General features: G+C 46.4%; 1 protein-coding gene across 3 annotated transcripts in view; it reads right to left on the reverse strand.

Moving 5' to 3' along the window:
- LOC310659070 (solute carrier organic anion transporter family member 1C1-like) overlaps positions 1 to 18724 on the reverse strand; it is a 31929-nt gene extending 13205 nt beyond the window's left edge. Inside the window, exons 1-8 of one of the 3 annotated variants that reach the window (XR_014502616.1) lie at positions 18300 to 18508; positions 9411 to 9560; positions 9049 to 9190; positions 8787 to 8919; positions 7786 to 7913; positions 4750 to 4896; positions 3275 to 3373; positions 1203 to 1448 (exon numbers count right to left, since the gene is read on the reverse strand). Coding sequence is in view for 2 of the 3 variants with exons in the window: in XM_083402041.1 (XP_083258167.1) it covers positions 1203 to 1448; positions 3275 to 3373; positions 4750 to 4896; positions 7786 to 7913; positions 8787 to 8919; positions 9049 to 9190; positions 9411 to 9521 (1006 nt within the window). In the remaining variant the exon portion in view is untranslated. Of the gene's footprint in view, positions 1 to 1202; positions 1449 to 3274; positions 3374 to 4749; positions 4897 to 7785; positions 7914 to 8786; positions 8920 to 9048; positions 9191 to 9410; positions 9561 to 18299 lie in introns of all 3 variants that reach the window. The other 2 variants (XM_083402041.1, XM_083402042.1) reach the window with 2 other exon arrangements.
- Positions 18725 to 22504: the final 3780 nt, after the last annotated feature.

Genomic DNA, 22504 nt, shown 5'->3' on the forward strand with positions numbered 1-22504 from the left:
TCTGCTTAAAGACCTCCAAAGAAGGAGACTCCACCACACTCCTTGGCAGCAAATTCCACTGTCGAACAGCTCTTACTGTCAGGAAGTTCTTCCTAATGTTTAGGTGGAATCTTCTTTCTTGTAGTTTGGATCCATTGCTCCGTGTCCGCTTCTCTGGAGCAGCAGAAAACAACCTTTCTCCCTCCTCTATGTGACATCCTTTTATATACTTGAACATGGTTATCATATCACCCCTTAACCTCCTCTTCTCCAGGCTAAACATGCCCAGCTCCCTTAGCCGTTCCTCATAAGGCATCGTTTCCAGGCCTTTGACCATTTTGGTTGCCCTCCTCTGGACACGTTCCAGTTTGTCAGTGTCCTTCTTGAACTGTGGTGCCCAGAACTGGACACAGTACTCCAGGTGAGGTCTGACCAGAACAGAATACAGTGGCACTATTACTTCCCTTGATCTAGATGCTATACTCCTATTGATGCAGCCCAGAATTGCATTGGCTTTTCATGAAGGTACCCCACCCAAGAAACCAGCGGAACTGGGTGACTGTATGTACCCTGACTCAAGTTACTGCTCCTGCATCTGCTTTTCATGCAGAAGGTCCCAGGTTCAATCCTTAGCATCTCCAGATAGGGCAGGAAGAAAGCCATGGAGGGCCACCCCCAATCTGTGTAGACAATACTAGGTGGATCAGTGCTCTGACTCCGTAGAAGGCAGATTCCTGTGTTCCTTCCTGACATGCTTACATGGACATCTGCTTACAAAAAGAGACCATGGAGACCAATTATCTGAATCACCACACATTTTTCACCACAGGTCCCGTCTGTTTTCAAAATAGTAGGGGTAAGTGCCAGCTGTTAATCAAAGGGATCGTAACCTTCCAATAATATTGGGGTGTATGTTTATGCTTTAAATTGCAATCACCCCAGAATAAGGACACTGTGTTTCTGGTCTACAAATCCCATCATCCCTGAGCACTGGCCATGCTGTGGGAGTTGATGGGAGCTGGAGTCCAGAAACATCTGGAGAGTCAAGTTTCCCTAGTCCTGTTCTATTTTGTTTAAGGAGATGAGCACATTGCAAAAGTGGGCCACCCACCGAGCCGATTGCTCTTAGGAAGCTCGACATTAACCAGTGAAGGAGAGCCAGAGGAGGAGGGGGAGGAGGAGAAGGAGGAGGAGGAGGAGGAGGAGGAGATTCAGCAGCCAACCTTTTGTTGCTTTGGAGATCTTCAGCCGTGGTGGTTTTGGAGATTCTGTTTTGCCACAGCTATCCTTGGAGTTTCCGTAAACGTCACCCGACTTCTTAATTATCCTTTCTTCTCCTTGTTTTGGCAAAGAGTAAGGCAGGAACCAGAAAGGGAAGGAGGCCACAACGCTGATGGCTCCACATAACAGTATTCCAAGCCACCAGGCACCAACCCAACGCACATCCTTAGAATTTATTGTCAATGTATCTGGGAGAAAAGGACAGAGATTGAACTTTTAGCCTCTTTAAATGGAAAAAAAAAGATGATCTACGTCTTTTGCTCTACTTTGCTTATTCATCACTGCAGTTCTCAGTTGGCTCCCAGTTTGACCTTTCACCTCTCCACTGTATGGTCCAGCTGATAAAAAGTTAGATGTGGACCTAAAAGATCTAAACTGCAATCACAGCTCAGTCATGAAAACCATGGGTGATTTTTCAGGCATATTGTAAGAACTTCAGAAAAATCCTGCTGGATCAGACCAAGGGCCTATCCTGTTCTCACAGTGGCCCACCCAATGTCTCTGGGTTCGTAGGCACAAATGCAATAGCACCCTTCCAGCTGTGATCCATACCAACAGATATTCAGAAATATTCTTTCAGTGCCTCAGTGGGAAAAGGGATTGACCATTCAACCACAATAGGAATTGTAGCTATGGGAGGGGAATGAAGGTCTCAGCACTGTTAACAAACTACAGCTCCCAGAATTCTTTAGGGGAAGCCATGGCTGTTTAAAGTGCTATAATATTGCTTCAAATGCATGGGGCAGATGGGGACTAAGAGACAAGCTAAGTGGAGGTAACACTGTAGGAAGTGAGGAATTTAGGAGACGGAGGGTGTTAGCGCCAGAGAAGGGTTAAGAGGGTAATATCCGGCAACTGGAGAGATTGTAGGAGAATGTACTTAAAACCACAAATGGGAGTTTAGTTTAGTTTAACAGGGAGTCTGGGCAGGAAGCCTGAAATTTATTTGTGTGCAATAGTGAATCTTCTAGGAAGTGTCTATGGATGATAATACACAGCTTTCCTCTGATGGAAGAGAGCTGGTTGGATGCTGGGCTTGTCCACACCACAGCAAAATGTAGAACTGCACCTTCCTGACTCCCCACTAATGTAAGGACATCTACAAGACATCCTACACACCCCAGTGTTGTCCTGGAACTTCCACCCTTTAAATGCAGGTCTTTTCAATCTTGGCCACTGCAGATCTTCCAAGGATAGGAAAAGCCCACATTCCCAGGGAGGCCTGGGACAAAACTGGGATGGGGAAGAGCGTCCTGTGATTACATCCCCCCACATTAATGGTGAGAGAAAAGAGGTGCAAATCCACATTTTGGTTCTGCAGATGGAGAAGCCCTCTGAGAACCTTAATTTTGTGAATTCCTAACAGGCCCTTTCTGCATCATGGGATGAAGTCACTGGAACCCAAAGCCTTGCCCACCTTCTTCAGTCTTCTGATGGCTGTGGTCCTTTGCTGAGACAATATTTTCCAGAGCTCAGGGCTCCAGAAGGACCTACTGGGGATTGTCTAGGGTCTGGCCTGACAATTGCTACCAAGCCACAGCAGAAGAGGACAATTGGCACTCAGCACTCGCTGGACAAGGGACGCGGGTGGCGCTGTGGGTAAAAGCCTCAGCGCCTAGGGCTTGCCGATCGAAAAGTCGGCAGTTCGAATCCCCGCGGCGGGGTGCGCTCCCGTTGCTCGGTCCCAGCACCTGCCAACCTAGCAGTTCGAAAGCACTCCCGGGTGCAAGTAGATAAATAAGGACCGCTTACTAGCGGGAAGGTAAACGGCGTTTCCGTGTGCGGCTCTGGCTTGCCAGAGCAGCGATGTCACGCTGGCCACGTGACCCGGAAGTGTCTTCGGACAGCACTGGCCCCCGGCCTCTTGAGTGAGATGGGCGCACAACCCTGGAGTCTGTCAAGACTGGCCCGTACGGGTAGGGGTACCTTTACCTTTACCTTTACTCGCTGGACAGGAGAGTCAACGCTAACAGAGACGAAACACTGGATACGATTATGGGTATTTGTTCCTTACCAGTATCTACCAGTCCAATGTCAACCCACAGATTAGCACAGTAGGATCCAAGCAGAAAGCCAGCTGAGGGTCCAAACATTCCCAGCGCTCTCACTATTCCTGTAAAAGATCGCACGGCAGCACAGTGACTTATTTACAGTGCATGGTGAAGAAGATTATCTATGAAGAGAAGGGGCAATCTTTGGGCATGCTACTCTCTGCCAGGGTAGAAGGCTGGGCAAAAGTCTGGGTCATCTGCTGTCTGCATTGCAGAAGAACAGGGTGGGGAACCAGAGCGGCCTGCCAGGGGCCCTCTCTGCCCTACCAGAATGCAATCCCAACCTGATCAAAGACCCAGAATGCAATCCTATATATGTCTCATCTGAAAGAAGCCCTAGAAGTTCAGTGGATCAATTCTTCCAGGTAAGTGAGAGTGGGAATGCAGCCACAAGTCTTTGGGAAAGGCTGTGTTGAGACCTTCAAAAGTGGAGTGAATCTCCATCCAATTACACAGGTGTTGTTGTGTTTTGGGGACGGGGAGTGTTTTTTTGCAACTGGGGTTCTGGGGAAAAAGAATGGTAAAGGTAAAGGGACCCCTGACCATTAGGACCAGTCGTGGCCGACTCTGGGGTTGCGGCGCTCATCTCGCTTTACTGGCCGAGGGAGCCGGTGTACAGCTTCCGGGTGAACCAGAGCAGTGCACGGAAACACCGTTTACCTTCCCGCCAGCGTGGTACCTATTTATCTACTTGCACTTTGATGTGCTTTCGAACTGCTAGGTTGGCAGGAGCAGGGACCGAGCAACGGGAGCTCACCCCGCCACGGGGATTCGAACCACCAACCTTCTGATCAGCAAGTCCTAGGCTCTGTGGTTTAACCCCACAGTGCCACCCGCATCCCTAAAAAGAATGGTAGTCTCCACTAAAAACCATCACCTCGCTCCAATCCCAGGTACCCCACCTTGGAGCAATGCTATGCCATGACTCGGATCTAATCCGCACCATACATCACTCCTCCCTTGATTATTATTTTTAGGGAAGCAGTTTTTCAATGTGTTGGGAATGGCTGCTTCTTTGGGGGAAACCATGTGTCATTCTGGGATAGAAAGGATGGCAGCTAGCAATTGCAGGTCACTGTGAGGCTCTCCACTGCTACCCAATGATAGTTCCCCCAATTTTATTTTTTCCAAAACCTGACAAAATGCTTTCTTTGATCAAAACCTGCAAATGAGGCAGGGAGGAGGCCCTTTCCTCTTCACACAAATTTTGCTCACTTTTTTTATCTGTTCAGTTTGCCTTGGTGGTTGATATGCATTCTTAAGCTGCCTTGTGACTGAGAAGGCACAAATATTTTAAACCAGAACATAAACAGCCTTAAGATATTTTAAAGCAACCAAGAAACAGCCAAGAGCTGGGAAGACAATGCAGACCTTCAGAAGGCTGCTTTTCAACCCAGTTCTGATCTTTAATGGGATGGGATCGCCTGGCTTATTTTACCTATGTAAAAGGCCGAGTTTTGTTCCGTGGCAAAATCATCGATGTACGACAGCCCCAGGGGCATCACGGGAGCTTCACCGATTCCACGAAGAATATTCCCAGCAAGGACAAACAGCCACAGGTAGGAGCTCGTCGATTTTTCACAGCCTGCGGGCAAAGGATGGCACACAGCTTGGTGAACGAATCTGCTGTGCCCTATTCGTTTTCCCTTGCAGGGCTATTGGCAGCTTCAAAGGGTCATGAGGGCAGAGATGCAAACTGTAGAGGTGGCACAGAGCAAAAGGTGGATAGATTCCACCACCAGTGCCACTGCCGTGCCATTGCTCCAATTAAATCTAGAGCACCTGTCTCACAGAGCTGGAAGGGACCCCATGGGGCAATGCAGGGATCTCAGCTAAAGCACCCATGGCAAATGGCCACCCAACCTCTGCTTAAAAACATCCAAGGAAGGAGAGTCCATGGATCACAGCATCTGCTGTGGCAGCAGACACCAATAACTCGTAACTGCTGCCTCCTGTGTTGTTTCTGCTGCCTTAGCATCACCAAAGTGACCTCCCCAGGGCGCAAGCCTGGGCAGTGTGTATGGAGGTCCTGGGCTTCCCAGATGACAAGACTCCCCTCTCAGCCTCAGTGATGTGGTCCAAAGGAAAGCAGAGCAAGATGTTTGGCACCAGCCTGGCTGCAGGAGTTGTTGGAAGGAGGCGTGGAAGGCGCCATCCAACCAGCTTAGGGACTTTGGGTTTGTGTAGGGCAGGGGTCGGCACAGCTTACCGGGCATGGGCTGGATCACTCCTGCGGCGATCCTTAATAATAATAATAATAATAATAATAATAATAATAATAATAATATATTATTTATACCCCGCCCATCTGGCTGAGTTTCCCCAGCCACTCTGGGCAGCTTCCAATCAAGTGTTAAAAACCATGGGCTGGACCAGCACAGCGCAACACTGAAAATCACGTCTGTGCATGTCCGCGGTGCCAGAAATCGCACCTGCATGATTTTCAGCGTCTCGGCATACGCAGAAGCGATTTCTGGCACTGTGGACATGCGCAGACGTGATTTTTGGCATCTGGGCATGCGCAGAAGCGATTTCCAGAGCCGCGGAAGACAGTCCCTGCGCCATGCTGCACCAGTTTAGTGCAGTGCGCAGGGACTTGCCGAGTGAGCGGTTCGGTTTGGGGGCAGCTTGTGGGCCCATGGGCTTTAGGTTGCCAACCCCTGGGGCACAGTTAGCTCCTTAGCCTTTTCCTCTCCAGATGATGTCTCTCAAGGCAGCAGGTATAGAGCGCATACACATTTTTTAATGGCAGGAATGGGAAATGACTGGCTTGGGTGTCAAATGTGGCCCACCAAGTGACTCTCCCCAGGCCACAACCCATCGCTGTCTGCCTTGCATCATCCATGGGTGTTTTTGCCTGTGTGGAATGTGTCCTTGAACTCTGATCACGCTTCTTGCTTGCCTGGGTGGAGGATACAGGCGTGTGTTGGTGTGCGTGTAGAAACTAGCCTACTGTACAGAGGTGCAATGAGCATTTGTTGTTCTGCCCTCTTTTGCTTCACCCACCCAATTGCATGCTTCTGCTTAGTGACCAAAGGCTGGGACAGCAGCAAGAACAACTACAAAAACAAAGTCAAAGAGATAAAGAAGAAGAAAAGCTGCTTGTACTATCACTATTCCATGAGCACTGAATGTGCTGAGACTTCATTGAGTCTTTTGCTTTTGTTTCCCCCCGCAGATCTGTTTCCCGACTTTTTATTTTGGGTTTTTTTATATTCCTGTAAACCTTGGAGTTCCCCATAAGTCTGCTTGTTCCCCAGTGACCTGGTTCTGGCTTAAATCCTGCCGGCTCTCAGCCATCTAAGTTTGCTGTTAGAAAAGGGGAGCTTGTAAAATGGACTGTGGACACTCGACCAGCTGAGTTCTCAGTTAAAGAGAATGACGATGCGAAACAGATTTTTCAGCTACAGATGTTCAAGGCCAGCCAAACCTGGACACTGAAAACTGAAATCCTTGGTCTGGCAAGCAATATTGAAGAAGAGGAACTGTAATAGCAACTGTAGCAGCAGTGGAGGGCATAAATCGATTGTAACTGCTGGTCTGGATGATACCCAGCAGTCCTTTCCAAGGATGCAATCCTGTATCCTGTGCAGGTAGGATGTATAAGAGGAAACCTGGTAAACAGGTCTATCTAGTTCCTTTGCTAAGGGAATAGTCATACTGTAGCTGTCCAGCTAAGTACCACAGAGTGCCATAGAGACAAATGGGTGGGCCTTTCCTCACCTCACTTGGCTCAAGCCACGTCAATCCCAGGATGGAGAACAATAGGCCAAGTGGAGCTGTGTGAGTTTTGGCTGGAGCTGGAAGCTGGATACCCAAAGTAGAGGCTTGGGGCTAGCCAGATGAGGAAGCAAGATCAGTTAGGGTGTGAATGCTGTGAGCCCCTCCATACCATGCTTGGGTTGTATAGATGTGCAAATAAAGGCATATATCCCAAAGACACCCGCATTTCCATTGGTCTTCACCTGGGTAAGCACAGAAACCGCTGAAGTCTCTTGCTGCTCAGAGATCAATGTGCGTTCAACAATACATTTAAAGCACATTCAAAACACACACATACACCCCAAAGAATTCCAAGAACTGTAGTTTGTTAAGGGTGCTGGTAATTGCAGCTTTATGGGGTAAACTACAGATCCCTTGATTTTGAGGGGTTGGGAGGTGTTTGGTTTGAATGAATGGTGCATATGCAACCATCGTTTCATACAGGGGTAGTTCTCTTATGGCTACAATAGAGACTGATATTAGAGGGCTGTTGCGAGAGAATATGAATTGTTCAGCCTGGAAAATTACAGTACCAGTTGCTACATAAAGAGGTGTTGGTGGCAGAAGGCCATACAGCAACCTGCCCAAAAGGTGTCAGGGCATGAGAGAGACTAAGAAGTCTACATGATAAGATTATGCCCTGCATCTCTTCATGTGCACACCAAGAGACTGGGGCACAGCTCACCTCGGGAGCCACCCAAGTTTTGCTTACCAAGAGCACTTGCATTTTGAAAACTTTCCAAGTCGTCTATCACATGGTGGGGAGGAATGGTTGTTGAGCAAGCCGACACACTCGCAGAAGAATTGGTCACAGAAACTGCAATGCTCTTGTAATTGTAACTTTAAAAAGAAGAAGGAAGAAACAAATGCCGTGTGATGGAAACGTGGAAGGGTTTAAAAATATTTGTTAATAATAACAATGATGATGATGATGATGATACTATTAATACCCTTTAATTCTGAGTGGTACATAGGAGCACAGGGAGCTAACTTACATTGAGTTAAAGCATTGTATCCATCTAGCTCAGCAAGCAGGGTGTTCCTCCCAGCCTGACCCAGAAATGCTGCTGAAAATTGAACATGGTATCTTCTGCATGCAAAGCAGATGGTCTACAACAACCCTATTGGCAGCTGCTTTGTGAGGCAATGAGACAATTGATGGTTGCTTCATGGCGAATGGTGCAATGTCGTAAGAATGATGCACTGCTCTTTTCCAAAAAGTTAGGAAAACTTATTTATTTAGTTGTTTACTAATTTTATGCCCCGCTTTCCTGGCGGGAGCAGTGCCATTGCAACCAGACTTTGGGGCATATGCCCATCTCCTCACAACCAAGGCTTCTCGACAACAGCCCAAACGCTGCCATGCCCAACGGCTATCCTTGATATTGGGTGCGCCCAAACTTCTCCAGCAGAGCCCCAATGAAGTGTGTGATATCCAAGCATCCCCTGCCAACAACACAGGGCCAAAACCAATGTCTGCGCTGCCCAGCAGAAACTCTCTGAGGCTTCAGATACGGTTGACTCCACTCAGTCCAACTTTGAGATGCTGAGAATTGATCTGCTGCTTAATTATAGTCCTTCCCTCTACAAAGCATTCACAACACTCTGGTCCTCTATTTGATGCTCATCTGTCTTAGCCCATGGACCACCCTCCCTGGTGACAGGCATTTCCCTAAGGATGCTAATGTTGGTAATTGTTAATGCTGTACTTACCGCCCCATTATGAAGTGAGGCACAATTGACACAAACGACCCCAGGGACATGATGAGGCACCCAACCGCAATCACCTTTGGACGATGAACTTTTGGCCCCAGGTAACTCACCAAGATCAGCACCAATAAGTTTCCTACATCAGGAGAAGAGATGTGATGAATTGCGGGGTGGGGGTGGTTCAGGGAGAGGCAGAAGGCCTTTCCACTGCGGAACTATGGTAGGTTACCTTCTGTGAGGGGTGCGGGGAAGGAAAGGGGTATACCTATCTCAAAGCTTCCATCGATCAGTCCGACCACAAACGATGGGATTTCAAATCTCCTCTCAATCTGAGTCATCACACTCTTCATGTAGCTTCCCGTAAATGCTTTGGAGAAGAAGGAAAACGACAGCGCCCCGAGGAATATCTGGGGTGAACACAAAGGAAAACGTGAGTTGACAAAGGAGCTATTGTCACAAAATAATATAACATCTCAACCACAGAGATAGAAACAGACAAGTCTCTTGCCTCAAGGAGCTTACAATTTAATATGCGGAAGGAAAATAGAGGGAGACAAGGCTAGGGACCATGCTTTTGAACCATTTGGAATTTTTTGCTGTTTGTTGCAGAGAAAGGGAGGTTTTTACCTTTAGCTTTGAAACAGGAAGACATGCTCTCTTCACCAGGTGCGACCCATGGCTTTTGTCCAAGAATGGGGGGTTTTCTTTAGCTTGCTGCAGAACCGTTTTTCCATCCATGACACCGATCTTCTAGCTTGGGAACACAGACCTTTCTGTCTGGGGGGAAAATAGGAACAACAGCTATGTCATTTCCTTAATGATAGCACTTCATGTATTGGACTGAGTCCCAACCTTCAGCATGGCTTCAGTTTAGGATGCAGAACAGGAGAACCAGCAACCTGGATTTGGATCTGAGCCTCCTCAGCTGTTTACACGGAGCAATGTCACATCAACAGGCTGCCTCTGTCAGAGGTCCTGGTAGTGCCAAGTTTATGCTTGCCTGGATAGAGAACACAGAGATGTGCAGCCACTTTTCGGTGGCAGGAATGTAGCTTACTGGACACAGGTAAGAGCTGTACCCGTTGTCTGTTTTTGCAATTGCTTGCTTTTTGATGGCGGACCTGCTTGCCGTTTGCTCAAGCCCTGCTCCCAACTGGCAAGCAGACCCTGGAAAAATCCCTGGCACAAGAGGAATCTCATTATTGATTGCTCAGTTTAATTGTCTGTCACCCTTAGGACCCTTTGTGAGACACAAGGAAGGGGAAGATCTTCCAGGGTCAGAGACCGGGAGAAGAAAGGGAAGCTCCCAAGTGAAAGCTGTGAGGCTCCACCCCTTTCTGTTAAGACTTTGCATTTTCTTTTCTCTTTCCTTTTTGTTTTTATTTAAATTAGTACAGTGGTACCTCAGTTTTCGAACGTCTCGGAAGTCAAACGTTTCGGTTTTTGAACGCCGAAAACCCAGAAGTTAATCCTTCTATTTTCAAACGTGCCCCAGAAGTTGAACGGCTTCCACTGAGTGTTTCTCACATTTTCTCAATTAAATTTGCAGACCACCATTTGTGCCTCGGTTTTCAAACATTGCAGAAGTTGAACCATCTTCCGGAATGGATTATGTTCAAAAACCGAGGTACCATTGTATTGTATTATGAAAAAGCTTCCATAAAATTTTATGGGAAAGGGAGAATTGTTTGTCACCCTTAACTCCAACTAAATTTGTTTTGACTGCTCTCTCTCACCGAGTTTGCCTCTTGAGATACAACCACAACTCTGGATAACTTTGTGGTACAGTAATTATTTTAACGGTACAGTATGGGTCTGTTGATGTCCAAGTAATAGAATCAGCACATGCTGCCAGTGTAGAGTGGACCCTCGGGTTATGTTACCTTCGGGTAACGTAATCCTCGGGTTGAGAACGCGGCAAATCCAGAAGTGTATACTTCCAGGTTTTGCCACATGCGCAGAAGCACTCTGCACACTGTGCATGTGCACAGAAGCTCTCAATTGCGCCACACACATGTGCAGAAGGGTGCCTCCAGTTACAAAATTTTTGGGATACGGCCGGGCCTCCGGAACAGATTCCATTTGTAACTGGAGGTACCATTGTACTCTCTTTTCTCTTCTGCTTTTGGGTGTATAGTGGCACCTTGGGTTAAATACTTAATTTGTTCCGGAGGTCCGTTCTTAACCTGAAACTGTTCTTAACCTGAAGCACCACTTTAGCTAATGGGGCCTCCTGCTGCTGCCACTCTGCCGAAGCACGATTTCTGTTCTCATCCTGAAGCAAAGTTCTTACTCTGAAGCACTATTTCTGGGTTAGCGGAGAACCTGAAGCGTATGTAACCTGAAGCGTATGTAACCTGAGGTAACACTGTATGATGTATTACATTAAAAAAAAACACCCTCATACCAATAGCTAAAAGTCAAGACTCAGTTCTGCATAGGATAGCTTTAAAAATTGCCATTAAAGTATCCCACAGCAGCAAGTTCCCAAGATACCAACTGTTCTTTTTTGAGCTTGTGTCAGTTTCAGCTCTGGAGCTGGGGTTTATTTTGACCAGCTCCTGTTGCCAAGTAGATCTCTTAAAAGAAACAACTATTTATAATTCCGCTTGTAGCCAAAAAAGGCCTGACTTCACAGTTCTGTGCCCTCAAACACCAGCCACGTCAGCATTTTGTATGCAAGAGTTTTAACCTTTTAAGCAAGCCATGCTCAAGATCTCTAAACAAACTTCAGTTACAATGCAGAGCAAACACACTTTCGGTCCCTTTATCTCCTGCTGATGATTAACCAGCCAGGGAATCTGACCTCTTAAAAATTTTTAATTTTAAATTTTTTAACATTTTGAACAGCCCTCCTCTTCTTCCCACTTCAATTCATTCCTCCCCTTCTTTGAATGGCTTGACAGCACAACTGTCACTGCATTTCAGCAGAGGGCAGAAATGCACCCAAATTCTGCTCAAGATAAAAAAAATTAAAAATTGACAAGGTTCAGATGCTTCACAGAACTCTTTGACACTTCTGTTTCGTTAGATTTTTGTCCAGCGCTTCCTTCCAAAGGAACTCGGTATTTTTTAAAAAATAAAACAAACTCTAAATGTTTCAAAAGCAAACAAAATATTATCACAACTAAAAACACAAGCTAGATCTAACAAATGATAACAACCGACACAAGATCTTATATGATCTTGGATGGGGTTTTTTATTATTATTATTACAAAAGCAGGATGCTTTATTTAGGAATCTGCTCCATATTGCACAGAAAATCTCTGAGAGGATTCGCAACACCCTAAAAAGAAAATACACAATGTACGAGCAAAAGAATACACATGTGAAAGTCCCACAGATTACAATTAGATAAGTATCTCTTTAAACGTAAATAGAAACCGAAGCAGAAAACATGTGGGGAATTACATAGCCCCAAATACAGAAATTCCAGAGAGAACCAATTCTACCTACTAATTATGCCAAGTACCGGTATGTAATTATAGGGAGTAGTATAGCTCTCTCCTCTGCTGCTCTCGCTCTCAAATGAAGCTCAGGCTAACAAGGAGGGAAAGGCTAGCTCTCCCCACCCCTGGACCTCCCTGCTCTCACCAGGGAACACCCACAGTCATTCCCGTAACAGCACCATGTGCGAAGTGCCCTGACCCTTGCAGCAACTCAGAAGGGTGATTTGCAGAGGGACTGGTTTATCCCTCCATGGGATGGGACTGAGAGGGATTAGATTGGCTCAGGATCATGATAACCAGGGCCTCCTCTACCATTAGCCAAAGTGAAGCAACCTGCCTTAAGCAGAAGATGCTGAGGAGTGTGGGTGGCAATTTAAAATGCAGCCTCATTTTAAAAGTAGCCCATAGATCAAAACCATAAGGGGAGGGAAACATAAGGGTCAGACTGAGTCCAAGCCAAAGGCCAGGCGGAACAGCTCTGTCTTGCAGGCCCTGCGGAAAGATGTCAAGTCCCGCAGGGCCCTAGTCTCTTGTGACAGAGTGTTCCACCAAGTCGGGGCCAGTACTGAAAAGGCCTTGGCCCTAGTTAAGACCAATCTAACCACCTTGCAACTTGGGACCTCCAAGGTGTTGTCATCTGTGGACCTTAAGGTCCTCCGTGGGGCATAGCAGGAGAGGCGGTCCCATAGGTACATGGGTCCTAGGTAGAACCTCCTCATTCAGATGCAATGTACCTCACAGTCCTAGATGCAAATAATAAGGGGTGGGTATCTCTTTTAGAGGCAGAGGGCGTGCTTTGCATGCAAATGTCCCCAGCTCACTCCGTGGCATCTCCAAGGAGGGAGAGGAGAGTCCCCTGCCAGAAATCATGGACGGTCCCTGCCAGTCAGTGTAGAAGGACTGAGCTAGATGGAGACTGATGGTCTAATCCAGAGGTAGCCAATGCAGGCACCAGATCTTGCTGGACTCCAGTTCCAGTCATCCCTGGCCATGCAGGCTGGGGGTGATGGAAGTTGAGGAGTCCAGCAAAATCTGGAAGGCTGTGCTTGGTGTACTCCATCGAGCCAATTCTTACAAGCTGCCTGGGGCAAGTCACTGCTCCGGATCCTAAAACCTTTCATGCACAAGCAGAGCATTTGTGCAAGCGGGAGTAAATAGGGGATGCGAAAGTCACTGCAGCCAAGAGCTAGGTGGGCCTGTGTATACTAGAGCCTCAAAGGCTTTGCTGGATCAAAACAAATGTTTTCCTGCCTAAGCCAAGACCAGCTTTGCACATGCAGGTTAGCCACTGCATTGCAAAATAGCTTGCATGTGTGAATGGGATGACCCAAATGACCATTGCTAGGACTTGCATGTAGCCTCCTAAGCAGGCATGTATGAAGGCTTTGTTTCCATTCCACCATGTACTCATTGCATGCAGCGCCGTTTCCATTCCACTGCAGTTCGTCTTAAGCCAAAAACCTGCATTCTTAATCTCGCTGTCCACTGTGGCAAAATGGCTCGATTTGTGCAAGTTACATTGTCTTTATGTTATTGCGCCCCTTTCAACACAATGCAAAGGAAGCACAATGCAGATCTGGGGTTGGGTTGGGGAACACAATCAACTCTGTACCATTTGCAGACTGAAAGCAACACTACAGAAAATAATGTTCATATTCCCTGCACTGATTTCTGCTCTGGTAACAACAACAACAACAACAACAATTTATTTATACCCCGCCCATCTGGCTGGGTTTCCCCAGCCACTCTGGGCAGCTTCCAACAGAATATTTTAAAAACACAATAACCTATTAAACATTAAAAGCTTCCCTAAACAGGGCTGCTTTCAGAAAGAATAAACCAACATCCACTTCCCTTTCTGTTTTCTTCAGAATTCTCCAACATGCCTTGTAAGTCATTCTTCCTCTTCACCCAATTGTCAAGTTGTAAAAATCTCTATAAATATCATGAATGGTGTGGAGTGGGGGAAACAAGGAGGAACCTCTTGCACTTATAAAATTGCAGCTAAATGAGACAAAATGCCCTTCTAATCCAGTTTCCAATAATGACCATCCAAATGCCTCTGGGGTTCCCACATGGAGGGCACAAAGGCAAGTGTTATAATTTAGCTCTTTATGCTTGTTTTAAATATTTGTGTATTATTGGTGCATTTGTGCATTATTAATAATTGGTTTATGTCAACCACTTAGAAGTTGGTTCGTTCGATCAATTAAGCAGTTATTATTTTTTTCTCTAAATGAAGTGAGAGTTCCCGTTGCTGCTTGCTTCCCCCGTCAATAATATTATTTCCTTATTCTTATTTAGTATCTTTTTTCTTTCTTTGGCAATCACTCGTAGCCGAGTAAGATTGTCTTCCATAAACACGGTTTCAGCAATGAGTCTGTAAGTAACTGTGGAGGCCAATTGTGGATCCACACGTCCTTCCACAGTGGGGACATTGGTTTCTGAGCAGGAGTTGATCACGGTGTGGATTTGCCAAGCATCATGCCTTCCTTGTAGCACGTTTCTCCCTTGCGTCCTGAGTTTGAGTGTCTTCAAAACCCATGACACCTTTAGTAAAGGCTGTTCTCCAACTGGAGCGCTCGCAGGCCAGTGTTTCCCTATTGTCAGTGTTTATACTACATTTTTTAAGATTTGCCTTGAGACAGTCTTTAAACCTCTTTTGTTGACCACCAGCATTACACTTTCCATTTTTAAGTTTGGAATAGAGTAGTTGCTTTGGAAGATAATCATCAGGCATCCGCACAACATGACCAGTCCAACGAAGATGATTTTGAAGAATCATTGCTTCAACACTGGTGATCTTTGCTTCTTCCAGTACACTGATATTAGTTTGCCTGTCTTCCCAAGTGATGTGTAAAAATTTTCAGAGACACTGTTGATGGAATCTTTCGAGGAGTTGGAGATGCCGTTTATAAGTGGTCCATGTTTCACAAGCATATAGTAAGGTTGGCAGTACAATAGCTTTGTAAACAAGCATTTTGGTTTCCCTGTGAATGTCCTGGTCCTCAAACACTCTGCGCTTCAATTGGGAGAAAGCCACACTTGCAGAGCTTAGGCAATGCTGGATTTGGCTTCAATGTTGGCCCTTGTGGAAAGTTAACTGCCCAGGTAGGAGAAGTGATTGACATTTTCCAACGTTACGCCATTGAGTTGGATTTGTGGTGCTGCAGAGGGGTTATTTTGTACTTGTTGGTGCAGCCCTTTGGTGAGAAAATAAGAAATAAGAAAACCCCTGCTGGATCAGGCCAGCGGTCCAATCTAGTCCAGCATCCTGTTTTCACAATAACAAACCAATTGCCTGTGGGAAGCCGGCAAGCAATACCCAAACACAAGCAAGATTTGTATACCACTTAATCAAATACCGGTAATCATGTGAGTGCATTACAAATGGTGATACATTTAGGTAACTCAACCCACAGTTCCTGAGAGGGTGTTACAAGGGCCAAATGTAGCATTAGACCTCCCTCCTTGGATGCAGAGAAAGAAATTAAGCAGATAGTTGGTAGAGTATGAGACTCTTAAGCTCAGGACCATGGGTTTGAGTTCCACATTGGGCAAAAGATTCCTGCATTGCAGGAGGTTGGACTACATGACCCTTGGGGTCCTTTCCAGCTCTACAATTCTATTATTCTATAAAGTACCTATAAAAGGGTAAGGGGACCCCTGACCATTAGGTCCAGTCATGGCCGACTCTGGGGTTGTGGCACTCATCTCGCTTTATTGGCCAAGGGAGCTGGCGTACAGCTTCCGGGTCATGTGGCCAGCATGACTAAGCAGCTTCTGGCGAACCAGAGCAGCACGCGGAAACGCTGTTTACCTTCCCGCCGGAGCGGTACCTATTTATCTACTTGCCCTTTGACGTGCTTTCGAACTGCTAGGTTGGCAGGAGCAGAGACTGAGCAACGGGAGCTCACCCCATTGCAGGGATTCGAACTGCCAACCTTCTGATGGGCAAGTCCTAGGTTCTGTGGTTTAACCCACAGCGCCACCCACATCCCTATAAAGTACCTATAACTTCCCCTAAACCTGCCTTCAAATCAAGAAGGAAACCACAGCAACCCTGGAGCTGGCATAGTGAATATCTCTTCCGCTATTGCCAGTGGTGAGGAAATCATTGCATGGAGGCTGGACTACTTGGGTGAACGAGGTTCTGCCCCACCAGCTGTTGCCTGCCTTCTTACTTTCAGCAAGTCCAGGAATGGGGTCCTGCCTGTCAACTTCCCCCTCCTCAGGCTCAAGATTGCCCCCTGCAGAACTCAGCAGGTGAGGAGGATGGGGACAAGACTAAAATCAGTTGCCTTCACTTCCCTTTGGTTTGGCTCCACCTACTGTTGGTCTTCCACCCTCCCAATGGACACCACTGCACACAATCCCTGGGAAGGGATAAGAGTTCAAAAGTCGCTTTGCGCTTATAAGAAACCCATCTTTTAGCCTAGCAGCACTTTGGAACTCACTGCCAATTGATATCAGGCAGGAGCCTTCACTGTATTCTTTTTGATGCCTGCTAAAACCTTTTTGGTTTACACAAACCTATCTGGATGTTTACAATGCTGATGTGTTTTTAGTTTATTGCTGGTTTTAATTATTTGAATGTTTTGATTGTTTCAATGAATAACACTGCTCTATTCTTTTTGCTTTGAGGTTGGTTGGTTTTACAATCTAGTGGGATACAAATCTCATGAAATAAATAAATAGGAGATAAAATACTGCTCTGCCCTATATCTGCCTAGCACAAACCTGGTTCAACCACCTTTGGTTTCCTTTCTCTCCTCCCCTCTTTGCTTTATGATTCCAAACTTTGGACTGCATGGTTTCATGCCCCTGATTTAGATGGGTTGTTTTTTTTAAACTTACTCCAAAAAGTGGTAAACCAGAACCAATTAATTTGGTGGCTTTCCTACTCATTGTGCCGGACTCTGGGCACCTGCCCCAAAGTCGTTACCTGATCATGCCAGTAGCCGACAATCAGGTTCCAGGGTCGTTCTGCCCCTGAATCTAGAGATTATCAGTCAATGAATGATCCTGCATGATTGAAAGGGGATTGGCCAACAGAACTCAGCCGGTTTTTCTCCTCCTTTTCTTCAAAACATTGCCTATTTATTTTTCTCATTTTGTGTGCATGCTCTCCCATCAAAAACTGCACCAGAAAGTGCAAACAAGTGCAAAATCTGAAGAATGATTCCATCCCGGATGTGCATTTCCATCCACAGAATTGCAATTCCTCAACACAGCCCTACTGGCAGGTCTCTGGGTCTCAGGTTCAAAGATAAGCACCTACGTTTTGAATTGAACGGACTGAAAGCCGGGGCAGTTCTGTTTTGCATTGATATTCACATAGGAACGTGCCTTATCCTGACTCAGACCATTGGTCCACCTAACACAGTATTGTCCACACTGACTGGCAGCATCTCTCTCGGGTTTCCAGCAGGGGACATTCTGAGTCATAGCTGGAGGTGTCGGGGATTGAATCTGGGCAGGGGCGTAGTGTGGGGGGTGCAGGGGGGGCCGGACGCACCGGGCGCAACATCTGGGGGGGCGCTCGCACTCGCAGTGCTAAAATCCACGGGTTAGGGGGCGCAAATTACTTGCCTTGCCCCGGGTGCTGACAACCCACGCTACGCCACTGAATCTGGGATCTCCTGCATTCTCTCTCACTGAGCTACAGATCTTTCCCTCCAAAGAACATGGGGAGCTCCCTTATACAGAGAACACCCAGCTATATATTGCTTGCACTGACTGGCAGAGGGTCTCTGAGAACTCAACCTGGGACCTTCTCCATGCAAGGCAAGGGTTCTGCCCCTGCTGAGCAAGTAACATAAAAATAGGCATTTAAAAATAAGACAACAAACAGTGGCCGAGAGGCCTGAACAAGTCACAATTCATGAGCGTGCTAAAAAAAGAGGCTTTTGCGGGACGAAAAGAACAACAGTCCCTTGTCCATTTAAAGCGAAGCTCAGTCAAGAGGTCACCGTGCATTTGCTCAGCAACACATTCCTCAAAGTATCAGAGCATTAAATGGAAGCAAGAGAAAGAGCTGGGCAGAAGCAGAGAGAAAGAACTTACTTGGACCCCTGGTCAGTCAAGCAATGTTCCTTGTTGCTTCTGGAGCAAGGAGGAGAGAGCTCAACGTCACTGTCAGGGAACAGCCTCCTTTAAAAGGTGGAGACCGGCCCACCGTGTTGCAACAGACTTCCCAAATTCCCCTATAACCACCAACGCAAAGGCATTTTCTGTTGTTGTTGCTGCTGCTACTGCTTGCTTAAATGAACTGCAGATTATCGCACGGCTGCTAAGCTGGCAAGTTGCCCTCAAAGTTAGCAAACCGAGCTATTCCAAAGAAACCACATGTTTTCAATGTTTCCTTTCCCTTTTGAAAAAGGAAAGGAGAATAGAAGGAGGGGTGAGATCCTGGAAGTTCTTCAGTCCTGAGGGCATCAGGTGGAAGAGAAGGTGGAACTGTTCCCTCTACAAAGACAGGTGATCGTCTCATGAAATCCATGGAGAACGGGTGTATTCATCACCCTGGCTGGAGGCCAGAGCAGAAAAAAACGAGCAAACAAAATTTAAGTAGGCTGAAGTTATTGCAGAAAGACTCACGTCTAGAGTTTGGGGAGCCTATCTCACTGCTAGAGTACATTGCGAGCCAGAGGTCATGTGGTTTCAGGAGAGATGCAAGCATGCCTTGTTGCTCACATGAATCAATTGCGGCTTGTAAGATGAAGCTTGCATATGACCTTACTAAATTATATCTGAAGCAGAAACAAGGCACAGCCTTTTCTCCAGCATGTTTTAACACGCTGCCCATGTGACCCAATTGTGGCTTGCGAGATGCCTGCCAAGAACCTCAAAGCAAGCCGAACCCTACCAGAGAGAGAAGCAGGTGGAGAGAATGGAATCGTAGAATTGTAGGGTTAGAAGGGACCCAGCGGTCATCTAGCCCAACCCCCTGTAATGTGGGAATCGAAGGACGGCGGCTGAGTGGCAGAACATCTGCTTGGCAGAGCAGAGAAGGCCCTGTCTGAAACCCCTGAAGAGCCACTGCCAGTCAGCGTAAGACGATACAGTGGTACCTCAGGTTAAGAACTTTTTTCTCTATAAAAGTTTTTATTAATTTTCAATATAATATACATATAATACCATATCAAAGGTTTATCACAAATGATATATTATGGACTTCCTTCAGCTTATCTGCCAATCATCCGTAATTAAATTTTAGTTACGCATTTCCTAAATTTAATACTGCCTTTTTATATACCTTTCTAATCTCATTTTCTTTTTTACAATACTCCTCAACCTTTCACAGAGTTTCTTGAAATCCCACGAACGTACCTCAGGTTAAGAACTTAATTCGTTCTGGAGGTCCGTTCTTAACCTGAAACTGTTCTTAACCTGAGGTACCACTTTAGCTAATGGGGCCTCCTGCTGCCGCCACTCGATTTCTGTTCTCATCCTGAAGCAAAGTTCTTAACCTGAGGTACTATTTCTGGGTTAGTGGAGTCTGTAACCTGAAGTGTCTGTAACCCGAGGTACTGAGATTCCTGCATTGCCAGGGGTTGGACTAGATGACCCTCAGGGGTCCATGAGGTACAGGGACCTGTGATGTGACAGTTGCCTATGTCCCTACGTATATTTTATTCACACCACTTTAGAGAACACACCTGTTCCCACTCCCAATAATTTTGGGGAAGGGCTGTAGTTCTGGGGTATTAACTTAATACAGTGGTACATCGGGTTACATACGCTTCAGGTTACAGACTCCACTAACCCAGAAATAGTGCTTCAGGTTAAGAACTTTGCTTCAGGATGAGAACAGAAATCGTTCTCCGGCGGCAGTGGGAGGCCCCATTAGCTAAAGTGGTGCTTCAGGTTAAGAACAGTTTCAGGTTAAGAACGGACCTCCGGAACAAATTAACCCGAGGTACCACTGTATCATTAATATTATTTGTCGTCATGATCATCATCGCACCTAGCCCTGGTCTGGAGTCCTCCAAGGACAAACCGGACACCTCACAGGGCAAGGGTCTTGAGGAGTTAGACATGACCTCCTGGATGGGTGCTCCTGCTGAATAATTCTTGACACCCTCAGAGCAGGAGGTGGAGCTGGGCCACAATTCCTGAGAAGGCCCTCAAACCCCCAGGCTGAAGAGCATGTGTGTACAGACATGGAGTCAGCATGTGACTTGTGTGAGAGATGTCTACTTGAGAGTAATCAACCCCAGAGGTTCTTTCATTACCTGCAGCTGTTTTTCGGGTGTGGCCTGGGAGAGCAGAGTGTATGAGGTTCTCCTCTTGAGCCTTCTCCAGTCTTGGGAAAAACACAGCCCTCCACTTGAAGCTAATACCTCCCTTGTCACTGAATTCCTTGTGATATTGATTTTGGACCGCTGCCCACCCTCTTCTCAGGATCAAGTCTGTTTCTCTGTGCTTACTGTGGTTTGTTTCGGCTTGTTCTGGAGGTCCAACCCTCCCCTTTCATGAGAGATTTGTATCTCCTAAGGCTGGGCTCCTAGTTCCTGAGGTCAATCCCTGGTGTGTGGGAGACACAGCTTGTTAGGCTTTCGCCTCAGTTGATTGTTCTGTATCCAGCCCATTACTGGGCGGGTGCAAGTACCGCTCCAGGGTCTGCACAGATTTAGATGACCCAGAGAAACAGCTATGGATGTATGCATTGTGATGGCCCCTTGTTCCAGATTTATTTATTTATTGCATTTATAAAGCACCTTTCTCTCTCCAATGAGCTCAAAGTTGAGTACATGGTCCCACCCCAATTTAATCTCCACAACAACCCAGCAAAGTGGGTTAGGCAGGGTCACCCAGTGAAATTCATGGCCGAGTGAGGGCTTGAACCCTGGATGTCTGGATCCTAGTCGGACGCCCTAACCCCTTACAACGCCAGTGGCTCCAGACAGATGCTGAACAAAAGGGAGGGGGAAGCAGAGTCTTGCCTGACATACGTAGCAATAAAACTGCGCCAGGATTTGCCATGTTCAAATACCGGCATTGTTTGGGCTATTATCTTATCAAATCGCTTACAACCCATTGAAATGAACTCTTCCCTTATTATGGTTTAATCTGATGTGTCAACAGTTGGATTTTCTTGGAAGGAAGAATTATCTGCAGGGCCAGTTTCAGAAGGTATAATGGGGAGGTGGATGATTGTCCCCCCCCCCTTTCCAGCCCCACCTCTTTCTTTTCTTTTCTTTTCTTTTCTTTTCTTTTCTTTTCTTTTCTTTTCTTTTCTTTTCTTTCTTCTTTTCTTTCTTTCTTTCTTTCTTTCTTTCTTTCATAGAATCATAGAGTTGGAAGAGACCACAAGGGCCATTGAGTCCAACCCCCTGCCAAGCAGGAAACACCATCAGAGCACTCCTGACATATGGTTGTCAAGCCTCTGCTTAAAGACCTCCAAAGAAGGAGACTCCACCACACTCCTTGGCAGCAAATTCCACTGTCGAACAGCTCTTACTGTCAGGAAGTTCTTCCTAATGTTTAGGTGGAATCTTCTTTCTTGTAGTTTGGATCCATTGCTCCGGGTCCGCTTCTCTGGAGCAGCAGAAAACAACCTTTCTCCCTCCTCTATGTGACATCCTTTTATATATTTGAACATGGCTATCATATCACCCCTTAACCTCCTCTTCTCCAGGCTAAACATGCCCAGCTCCCTTAGCCATTCCTCATAAGGCATTCTTTCTTTCTTTCTTTCTTTCTTTCTTTCTTTCTTTCTTTCTTTCTTTCTTTCTTTCCTTTTTAAATAAATTTGTATTGATTTTGCATAAAGTTATTCAATTGCCATAATTGTTCCAAAACATAAAAATAAAAGAAGGTTCTTTCAAACCTTCAGACCTCCTTCCTTCCCTCCATGGGCTCCATTTCAAAAAGTTTAACCTTTCTTCCTGCATCTTTTACCGTTATCAGTCTATTATATAATCACATTAACCAAAGTGCATTTCACTTTACAAGTGTCATTGTTATCCCTGCCAATTATTTCAACTGTGGTCTTTGAAATACAGTCATACCTCACGTTACTTGTGCTTCAGGTTGAGCGTTTTCAGGTTGCGTCCCGCAGCAACCTGGAAGTACCAGAAAGGGTTACTTCCGGGTTTCGCCACTCACGCATGCGCAGGCGCGCAAAATGACGTCACGGGCATATGCAGAAGCGGCAAATCGCAACCCGCGCACGATCAGACGCGGGTTGCATTCCTTTCAGGTTGCGAACAGGCCTCCAGAACAGATCCCGTTCGCAACCAGAGGTACCACTGTATATTAAAAAG

The sequence above is a fragment of the Podarcis tiliguerta genome (assembly GCF_965153285.1).
Source record: "Podarcis tiliguerta genome assembly, chromosome: 10".
Lineage (NCBI taxonomy): Eukaryota > Metazoa > Chordata > Lepidosauria > Squamata > Lacertidae > Podarcis > Podarcis tiliguerta.